Source organism: Chiloscyllium plagiosum, chromosome 14 (genome assembly GCF_004010195.1).
Source record: "Chiloscyllium plagiosum isolate BGI_BamShark_2017 chromosome 14, ASM401019v2, whole genome shotgun sequence".
In the NCBI taxonomy this organism is placed as follows: Eukaryota; Metazoa; Chordata; class Chondrichthyes; order Orectolobiformes; family Hemiscylliidae; genus Chiloscyllium; species Chiloscyllium plagiosum.
This window is the reverse complement of record NC_057723.1, coordinates 11737536-11748851: the sequence shown is the minus strand read 5'-3', so window position 1 is coordinate 11748851 and position 11316 is coordinate 11737536. Positions and strand designations below refer to the sequence as shown.

The 11316-nt window shown below is 39.6% G+C and overlaps 1 protein-coding gene across 6 annotated transcripts in view; it reads right to left on the bottom strand.

Annotated features, from left to right (window-relative positions):
- Nucleotides 1–11316, bottom strand: part of LOC122556488 (15-hydroxyprostaglandin dehydrogenase [NAD(+)]-like) — a 41520-nt gene that overhangs the window by 26741 nt on the left and 3463 nt on the right. For all 6 annotated transcript variants that reach the window (XR_006313545.1, XM_043703179.1, XM_043703178.1 and 3 more), the window contains exons 2-4: nt 7662–7813; nt 2404–2527; nt 216–322 (exon numbers count right to left, since the gene is read on the bottom strand). Coding sequence is in view for 5 of the 6 variants with exons in the window: in XM_043703179.1 (XP_043559114.1) it covers nt 216–322; nt 2404–2527; nt 7662–7754 (324 nt within the window). In the remaining variant the exon portion in view is untranslated. The remainder of the gene's footprint in view (nt 1–215; nt 323–2403; nt 2528–7661; nt 7814–11316) is intronic.

Genomic DNA, 11316 nt, shown 5'->3' with positions numbered 1-11316 from the left:
TGTTGTGCTTTTCCAGCACCACTCTAATCGAGACTCTGATTTCCAGCATCTGCAGTCCTCACTTTAGCCACCTCTATTCATGACCCTCGTCTAAGAATAACCTAGATCGTTCTCCACGGTGATGAAGAATTTTATCATATTGTGTTGCTCATTCCCATGGGGCCTCACACTTGATTGCCAGGTATTGTAGGTACCTACAGTGAACTCATACTTACCAAGTTTAAATCTAAACACCTTTGCCAGTTTGTTTCATCAGCTATTCCAGCGTTGTTGCAAACAATATCCAACCGTAGAAAGTTTTCAATAGTTTTCTTGAATGCATCTGCAAGAGAAGTGTTATATAAGGGCTGTGTGATATGCTCAGGACACAAAGTATACATTGTCACAACACGCATTGTAATTTCACATGATCTTGTCCTCTCTTACAGACTTGTGGTAACATGAAACCACAATAAGATATTCCTTAATAAAGTGAATGCTTTCCTTAACTTGGCAGTCTCTGTAAATATTCATAGGTACCCTGAGCTGCTGCATCACTGCCTCATTCATGAATTGCACCGTCTCAGATCCTAAGACCCTACAACGGATAGTGAGGACAGCTGAGAAGATCATTGGGGTCTCTCTTCCCGCCATTACAGACATTTACACCACACGCTGCATCCAAAAGCTAAGAGCATTGTGGAAGACACCACACACCCCTCACTCAAACCCTTCTCCCTCCTGCCATCTGAGAGAAGATACGGTCTCTCACGGCCAGACTGTGCAATAGTTTCATCCCCCAATATATCAGCTTCATAACACTGTATGACCAGACTCTTTTCCATCTGAGATTCTTTGCACGACTTTGAATTGCGGCTAGAAAAATGTCTATTATTTATCACTCTTCTATTTCACTGTAACTTGCACTGTAGTTTGCATTTCTTATGCACTGTATGCCGTGTACAATTGTATAGTTTGTGCTGTCCATGTAGCACCCTCGATCGTGGAGGAATGCTGTTTCGTTTTTACTGTATCAGTTGCATATGGTAGAAATGACAAATAAATGCTACTCATACTCAATGAGACATATCAATTAAGAAGGTGTGTTTTCTTGTGAACACCACCACCAGGTGGAATAAGAAGCGCATGCAGCAACACAGCTCTACAGTGTGTGGCATCACGACACTGCAATGGAACAGCAGCAAAAGCTGCCTGTCACAAAGATGGGATTGCCAATATAATCACACTGTGATTGTGCCCGTTACTGAAGAGTGCAAGAGTAAGCTTGCAGGGAACATAAAAACTAATTGTAAAAGTTTCTATAGGTATGTGAAGAGGAAAAGTTTGGTGAAGACAGATGTTGGTCTCTTACGGTCAGAATCAGGGGAAGTTAGTTCTGAGGAAGTCACTCAACTGGAAATGTTAACTCTGATTTCTCTCCACAGATATTGTCAGACCTGCTGAGCTTTTCCAGCAATTTCTATTTTTGTCTCTGATCTACAACATCTGCAGCTCTTTTGGGTTTTCTTTTAAAGGGGAAATTACATTGGGAGTAAAGAAATTGCTGACCAACAAAATACATACTTTGATTCTGTGTTCACAAAGGAGGAAATGACATTCTGGAAATTGCTAATTGAGGCTTCCTTTCTTTCGGAATAGTCACTTTTCCCCCTCGGCCTCATGCCAGACTGAACTGATGCGAGGAGCTGAGTCAGCACAGGGAAGCATTTGTCTCTTTTAAAACTAATTCCTGTGAAATAAAGGGCAGGCTAGTCTGCGCTAATGCTGATGTCAACAGTCACTGAATGTGGTGATGTCAGCAGCATGCATGCAGGTGAATTCTGAAGCCTGCCATGGCCAGCTGACATTACTGCCCCATCTGAGCATGCTCCAGCAGCCAATTTTGGCATTTGGTGTAATTACTCTTTTAAAAAAAGACAACTTTATATCCACGAGACCAGGCTGTTCAACAATCATCTTCCTAAGGTATGCAGCTTTGGGTCTGCAGCCTTGTTTGGTGCTGTGGGATGGAAGGAAGAATTCCAGGTTTGGGGAAGGCTAGACAAACTTGACATGAAGGGTGACTGCCACGTTCTGCAAGGTTTAGGAATATCGAAACAGCCTGGGCAATACTCCTGGAAAATAGCATAATCTGAACTCAATCAACATATTAAAAGGACTCCACAGATTCACGTGAACAGTGCTTCTGTACGCTGACAAGAACAAATTATAATTCAAAGTAGGAAGAATGGTTCTTGGCAAGTTGGAAAGATCTACCATAATTTGAACTGCACTTACTCCTTTCACCTTCTATTGGATGGGCAGTGTATGAGTGAGTTTGTCAATGCTTTGCTGGTGTACTCTGCCAGTGGGACCCTGTAGATTTCAGGGTACTATCAGTTTAATGATGAAACCTGCCCACACCTTTCAATTGGTTGCCAGATGTCACATCACAAGTAATGAACATTGTTTGCTGAGCTCCATAGACTTCATCGAACGTAGTCTTCGTTTTAAGGCCAACTGCAGTGCTAATATCTAAAAGGCTGACCTGAAAGAGGCAATCAAAGTCCTGTTAGCTTTAGAGTGGAAGACAGAATTTATCCAGAGTTATGGGGTTAGTCAATAGTTAATTAATGGTGTTCCAGAGTCAGTTAACAATTAGCAAATGGTGCTGTAGGGTTAGTTAATGTTTAGTCAATGTATGATGGGATTAGCTACTTCGAGGTACATTGGGTACTATACAGGTACAACACAGAAATACGGATTTTGACCTTATAGGTCGATGTTGGGTTCACCATTTTAATCTCATCTCAATCTAGCTCTCCTTCCATTTCTTTCTTTCTCATGTGCTAATTAGCTTCCCCTTAAACATGTTAATGCTCTAACTACTCCTTATGGTTGCAAGTCTTGCATTTCTCTGCTCTAGATAGTCATTAATAAATCCAAAAACTATCATCACTTTATTTTAATTTTTGTCTCCTCCAAAACAAGGCTTTGTAAAGCTACCCTGGAAATCAAAGGATATGGGGAATGAGCAACAATGAGAAGCTGAGGCAGAAGATCAGAAATTAGATCAGACAGAATTACAGAGGAGGCTCAAGAGGTCATTTTGGCCATATAACCTACTCCTCCTCCTCCTACATGGTATGGTGTTATGAACATTTGCATAATCTTAAAGACCTTAACCAGAGTTCCATCAAACTTGAGAAAAAAAAAACTCCAACTAGTTCAGCCTGTTCTGATTGTGAAAATCTCTCTATTTTGGTATCATTTTTGTGAATTAGTTTTCCATTTCCAGTGCTTCTATATCCTCGATATAGTTGTGATCTGTTATGATCTCACCTGATGTCATTACTGGAAAAGACAGACTTCAGACATTAATCTTGCTAAATGGATCGTATTTTATTGTTTTCTTTTACTTTAATGAGATGGTCTTTTATTGAAACAAAAGCAGACTGAGCTAATGCTCAGTTCAATTTTAAAGTGGAAGTTCATTATCCAAAAAAATGAAAATAAAAAAGAATAAATCAAACTATTTACATGTAACACAAATTCAAAATTTCTGAACCACGTGGAAAAATGCAAACTAATTAATCCTACAGCATACCTTTACTGTACTCAAAGCAGAATGAATTCCTTTCTCTATCACATCTGTATGGCTTAGTTTAATGTTGGGTTTCAATGCCCAGTCTCAAGAATCTAATAGCATTTTCCTTGAGTCTTTATACAAATGAGCTTATACTTTCTCATCTTCAAATAATCCTTTCAGGGTTTTAACCCTACACTTCTGTTTTGGATCTTTCAAACTAAACTCTTTTCACTTCAGTGGCCTGTTTCTTGAAAGTTTTAAACAATCTGCCTCCTTCAGCAGCAATTCTGTTACACATCCAGCGTTAGCAAAGCTTTTTGTAAATCTGTACTGAAAAAATAATTATTTATGGGTATTTTCCCCCAAGCCAAAAAAAATTGGAACATTCAAACTGAAGCCTCATGCTCAACTAAAATTAAACAAAGAACTATAGATGTTGGAAACCTGAAACAAAAACAGAAATTGGAGTATCTCAGCAGGTCTGACAGCATACATGGAGAGAAAGCAGAATTAACATTTCAGGTCCAGTGATGCTCCTTCAGAATTGATAGTTGCTAGGAAAAGGTGGTATACATTCTAAAGAAGGTGCGGATGAGGAGGTGGGTGTAAACGAGTAAGCAATCAGTGGAGATGGAGCTCAGAGGGAGAAAAAGGCAGTTGTGAAATATAGGGAATGAGAAAAGTTGAAGTTGGGTACCACAAGTAGTGAAAATGGGTTGGCTGTGCTGAAAGCAACCATGTGATGACAGAACCTGGAGTGTGGGGATGTGGAAAGGACATGGAGGAAGGTGCTCAGGTCCTAAAATTGTTGAACTCAATATTTAGTCTTGAAGACTACAAGGTCCTCAAATGGTCTGATTTTCTATTTGAGAACCACATGTGATAGAGAAGGGAATTCTTTCTGCTTTGAGTACTGTGGGAATTAATGAGTTTGCATTTTTCCACGTTTCAAAAATTTGTGTTACATATAAATAGTCTGATTTATTCTGTTTTATTATCTTTTATATAAAATAAGCTTCCATTTTATTGTTAATACCAAATCTGCTACGTTAGCTTAGTGTCTTTGTGTTTCAGTGAAAGAAATATGCTTTTTCAGCATATATATTACTTTTTCTGAGTGATTGTCATTCCTGAAGAAGTGTCACTGGACCACAAGTGTTAACTCTGCTTTCTTTTCACAGATGCTGCCTGACCTGTTGAATTTCTCCAGAAATTTCTGTTTTTATTCCTGATACACAAATGTTTACTCAGTTCGCTTGTAAATCTCACCTAATTCAAACAAAACCCACTGCCCTTCAGGAAGTCTGTCTCTTGTACTGTGCTTGAAAACAAGAGCACAATGGCTACAGACGTACTTACAAATTAATTATTAAACCCCTTCATAGATACAGACCAAGCGCACAAGCTGCTAGGTCATAATCCAAACTCAAAAATAAATGGCATTGAAATACTCCTAAATCACTCACCTTACATCATAGATCTAACTATAGATCTATGCAAGTTAAACGTAACTTTTCTGTTTTTCCTTCCAGAAATGAATCCAGTGTTTTATTTGCTTATACATAGCCTTATTAATTTGTGTCACTGTTGTTAGTAGTTTGTGTACAGTACCCTTAGATTGCTTTGCTCCTCTACTGCCAGACAGTTTCATGGCCAATCAGTAGCATTACAAAGCTTAAAAATGGAAATTAACATGCTTTGGGATGACTCTATCTTCTTGTGTAATGGTATTAGCTTGTGTTGGAGTAGGAGTGTTGTGCTGGGTTATGTCACATGTTAAAATACACATCATTTTGGGGAGGTACAGCTTCCTGTGCCAGGGTTGGGATCTTCAGATTGTAGGACAGACCCTGATAAGACTTCCCTTGCGGTACAGGCTTTAAAAGAGGCTAAGCCAAAATCACGATCAAAGTAAAATACTATGGATGCTAGAAACCTGAAAGCAATGCACAGAATGCTGGAGAAACTCAGCAGGTCTGGCAACATCTGTGGAGAGTTCCAAAGAAGTACTCAGAAGGGTATTTTGTTTCGCTCGAGAGTGTGGTGCTGGAAAAGCACAACAGGTCAGGCACCATCCGAGGAGGAGGAGAGTCGAAGTTTCGGGCAAAAGCTCTTCATCACGAATGTGGGTCTGGCCTCATTGCTGATGAAGGGCTTTTGCCCGAAACATCGACTCTCCTAATTCTCGGATGTTGCCGGACCAGCTGTGCCTTTCCAGCACCACACTCTCAGCTCTAATCTCCAGCATCTGCAGTCCTCATGCCTATTTTGTTTTTCTGTCCACGGATGCTGTCAGATCTGCTGAGTTTCTCCAGCGTTCCCTATATTTGTTTTTGAACCAATATCTATTGAGTAAGATTGTTGAAATATTTAACATGTCAATGATTTTAATATTTTAGGGGAAAGGATCACAAGGACAGAAAATCTACTGTCTTTAACTGGTTAGAGCTATATGTGACTCTCGACCTACAGCAATATGGTTGACTCTTAACTTACCCTGAAATGATGGAGAAAGTCACTTTGTTTGACCAAATTGTTAATATAAGGAATAAGAAGAATAAAATGGGCCATCTGGGTATCAACCTAGCCCATGTAGGTGGAGGGACGGATAGAGTTGAGGAAACAGGGAATCTGTAGGAGGACTTGGACAAGCTCAGAGAGTGGGCAAAGGAGTGGCAGATGGAAGACAATGTACTAAATGTATGAGGTGATGCACTACAGTCGGAAGAATAGACTATTTTCTATATGGGGAAAGGCTTTGGAAATCTGAAGCATAAAGGGACTTAGGAGTCCTAATTTAGGATTCTCTTATGGTTAACATGTAGGTTCAGCTGGCAGGAAGGAAAATTCAATATTAGCATTCATTTCAAGATGGCACTATACAAGAGCACAGATCTACTGCTGAGGCTGTATAGTCCTGTGGTCAGACAGTATTTAGAATATTGTGAGCAGCTTTGGGCATCATATCTCAGGATGGATGTGCTGGTATTGCAAAAGAACCAGAGGAGCTTCACAAGATTGATCCCAGAGTGAATGGCTTGTCTTATGAGGAGCAATTGGGGTCTGTACTCGATAAGAGTTTAGAAGGATGAGGGGGTGAATCTCACTGAGAGACCGAGATGGAGAGGACATGGAGAAGATGTTTCCACGAGCAGGAGAGACTAGCACAGTGAAGGAACAACTTTTTCGAACTGAGATGAAGAGGAATTTCTTCAGCTAGAGGATGGTGACTTGATGAGCTGAATGGCCTAATTCTGCTCCTATATCTTATGGTCTTGGAACCAACCTTGCTGACACTGCAAAGTTCTCCTAACTAGGATCTATGGACCTGTGCTAAAATTAAGAGAACTTTCCCACGGACTAGTCAAGCAATAGCCTGATATCAGCACTTTATTGCCCAAACTGTCAACCTCTAATATAAAGCAACACAAGGTGCAAGGGAATACCACTACCCGTCAACTCAAACTACACACTATCCAAACAGGGAACCACAGTACTGTTTCTTTGTTGACTCCCTTCTTAACAATACTCTGTGTACTTACATCGGATGGACTGAAAGGATTAAAGAAGGACGCTCAGCAACATTTTTTGATGTAAATTAAGAAAGGACAATAAAAACTGACTTCCCAGCAATGTCCATATCACACAAATTAGCATATTGAAAAAATATGTTTCTATGCTTAGAGTAGGAGAGATTCTAAAAGAATAACCTCTGAATGGGACAGCCTTGCTCTCTGAGTGAAGGCTTTACCTCAGGGTATCTTTACCTCTGGTATCTTAGTCCCCACTGTCCAGCTCATGCAAGACTGAGGTACTGTGAGGGGACATGGATAGCAAATGCAACACCTTCAGATGAAGGGGACAGGAAACTGGGCAAAGGAGTTAGTCATATTCTTCCATATTAACTTCTGGGTCAAATGTCATAAAGCAAACTGTGCAGGAGTTGTGGTTACTCAATGCAAACTGCAGAGAAAAGTCTCACCAATGCACAACAGTTACACACAGGTTGTCATGCACAGGCTATCACTTCAGTTACACATCTTATTTATTCCATTGGACTTTTTAATAAAAAGACAATAAATCCTCAGGTTACCTTGGCACCATTTTTCAGCAGTATTTCAGCAAAAGCTTTGCCAAGTCCTTGAGCTGCTCCAGTTATTAAGGCAACTTTTCCCACCAGTGACATTGCAGAGTTGAGGGTATTCAATTCGACGTAACAGTTCTCGTCCTCTTATCAAGACCAATCTAATCAAAGTCCAAAAGGCAGTAAACAGTAACAACTGGCTTTAGTTGGTTATTATATCTCTACAGATTCTTTTCACAAAAACTGTCATCATAGAACAAGCAGAATCACAGATTACAAGGCAGTTAGTAAAAGCTTCGAGGATATTTACACAATGCATACTTGCCTCAGTGCATAGTATGCTGAAAATCAAGCCCACTAATCCTGGGTTGTATAAAAGTAAGCAAAATTCTCCAATTTACAGGTCCTTTTAGACTCAGGTTACAGAACACATGGACTAGGTTTCTGTACTTAAAAAGCAATACTGTTTATCATAAATGAGTAGATTCTAGCAAGAAGTAAACAACTCTGCTTTCATCACCCTTTCAGAGAGAGACACAGAATTTAAAAACTCAGGACTGTCTGAGAAAGAAAAGAATTGCATAATTTCTGCTTTAATAGGTGAATCCTTACTTTTGAACAGCCATCCCTGGTTCTAGATTCTCCCATAAGAGGAATCACATACGGGATTCCAATCCTTCTCTTTTGAAGACCTAGCTTCAGACCTCCCCTAAAGGTCATGGACTGTCTCAACAACCACTCACCCTCTTGTTGTTTGCCTTCCTTTCCCTTGATTTTTGGGAGCTACAATCCAGGACTTAATCACAGGTACAACTGCTCTGTGCTTTGAGCTTACTCAGCTCCATCTACTGGCTCTCAGATCCTCCCAAATTTTAACTGCACAAGGCCACCAAACAGCTCCTGAGATGTCTACCTGAGCCCTAATTGGGAAGAGTTAGTGACCTTCAGATGCCTCCTCAACAGAACAACTTTTAACAGTTCACTTTGCAAGCACTCCAAATGTCTCCAAAGGAACGTTCAGTCACCCTTTAACTCTTCTGAGTGAAAACTGTTGAAAACCTCACAACAAATCTCACCTATATTACTAAGCAAAACCAAACATTGTGACCAGCAGTTGTATGTATTCCCTGAATGTTACACTAAACACAGATTGTTAGTAATACAGTATAAATGAATATATATCAAAATAGGATTTCATGCAATGTATTAACTGACTATTTTGCATCTGTATTTACCAAGAAAGAAGGAACTATTTGGACTAATTGAGTTAGTGGATGTAAAAATTGAAAAGAGATAGTACTGTGGCAGGTTATTTTTAGAGTAGATAAGTCTTTCCAACTGAATACAATGCAAGGAAATTAAAGGAGGAAACTCAGAAGGTGAAGGTCATGCTCTTAGAATACTGGAGTAGTGTCTGAGATGGAAAAATTAAAATTGTTATAGATATTTTTAAGCAAATTATTCAGACAATTAGGACTTGAACCCAGCTTATCAAGTTCAGAGGCAGGGACACTACCACTATTCCACAAGACTCCCTTGAAGTTACTAGACATGTTCTACAAAGGCTGTAAGATTAATCACAAAAATTATAGCTGGATAATTTAGAGAAACAATAATCCAGTACAAATTAACCAGGACAAGACTGGATTAATTAAGGAAAACCAACATAGACACTTTAATGGCAAACTATATTTAAACTGATAAAAATTTTGGCAAAGTAACAGAGAGGCTTGATGTGGTGATATCAAAAGGCATTTGACAAAATACCAAAAAAGCTGAAGCCCATGGAATAAAAAAAGACAGTAACAGTAATGAATATGAAGTTGGCTGAGTGACAGGAAACTGAAAGTAGCAGTGAACAATTTTTCAGACATAAAGAAAATGCACAGCTACCCAGGGAATAGTGCAAGAACTACTTGCTTTTTCATGTCTATATGTATATTGATAAACTACACTTGGGTTCACAGATACAATTTCAAAATTTTACAGCTGACACTGTTTTATTGTAAACAGTGAGGAAGATGATAATAGGCTTCAAAAATACACAAATGTTGACAATTGGTGGAATAGGTGGACACATGGTTTGAAGTTACACATTTTGATTGGAAGAATGAGGAGATGCAATATTAAAGAAAGAGTACAATCCTAAAGGGGTGCAGAAATAAAAAGACCTGGAAGTATATATCTACCAATCATTAAAAATAACAGATTAGCTTGATGAAATGGCTGAAAACATATATGGGTTCCTGTGCTATATAAATAGCTGTGTAGAATACAAAAGCAAGAAACTTATAGTGACTCTATAAAACACAGATTTGGCTTCAACTGGAGTATCATATCTGAACCTGAGCACCAACATCCCTCTGAGCTGCATGGCTGCACAGCTGCTCTGGGTTCCTCCATGGTTCCACACAGTGTGGCTGATCAGTGTGCCAAAGCATTAATTTCAGAAGTTGATGTCATGCACAGACCTCCGCACATTGACAATGAATTAAAAGAATTAAATAGAAAGAATTACAAGTATATTGTTAAGGAATATACTTTAGGGAAGACATGAAGGCTTTAGAGAGGGTGCAGAAAATATTTACAAGAAGGGCTCCAAGATTGAGAACTTCAGTTACATGGATAGACTAAAGAAGATTGTTCTCCTGAGAGAGGTTAGATTGAGAGGAGACTTGACAGGTGCAGGAGTCCTAGAGATGACAAAATAATACAATATTCCAAGTTCCTTTCTGCCTAATCGGATGGATGTTGTACGTTCACAACAATATTTAAAGTGAGCACCACAATCCTTGTACCATGGCCAATATTCCTGGCTCAGATAATAATTGTTCCACTTCTCCAGAATCATTGCATGTGTGAGGCAATGGGATGTTTGAAAGGAGTGCAGAGGCATGCCATTTAGCCTAATTGGACTGTACTGCTGTTTTCTTCCATCACTATTTTTTACTGTATCAGCATATTCTTTGATTTGTTTTCTCTTCTGTATTTACCTAGCTTCCTCTTAAATGTATCCATCCCATTTGCCCCAGCTATACCTGACAGCCCAGTTTCACATTCCCATCACTCTTTGGGTAAAAATGTTTCTCCTGAATTCCTTATTGGAATGCTTGATGCCTGACTTATACTTGTGGCATCTATTAATAGAGTCATAGAGATGTACAGCATGCAAACAGATCCTTCTGTCCAACCTGTCCATGCCGACCAGATATCCCAACCCAATCTAGTCCCACCTGCCAGCATCCGGCCCATATCCCTCCAAACGCTTCCTATTCATATACCCATCCAAATGCCTCTTAAATGTTACAATTCTACCAGCCTCCACCACATCCTCTGGCAGCTCATTCCATACATGTATAACATTCGGCGTGAAAAGGTTGCCCCTTAGGTCTCTTGTATATCTTTCCCCTCTCACCCTAAACCTATGCCCTCTAGTTCTGGACTCCCCCCGCCCAGGGAAAAGACTTTGTCTATTTATCCTATCCATGCCCCTCAAAATTTTGTAAGCCTCTATAAGGTCACCCCTCAGCCTCTGACACTCCAGGGAAAACAGCCCCAACCTATTAAACATCTCCCTATTGCTCAAATCCTCCAACCCTGGCAACATCCTTGTAAATCTTTTCTGAACCCTTTCAAGTTTCACAACATCTTTCCGATAGGAAGG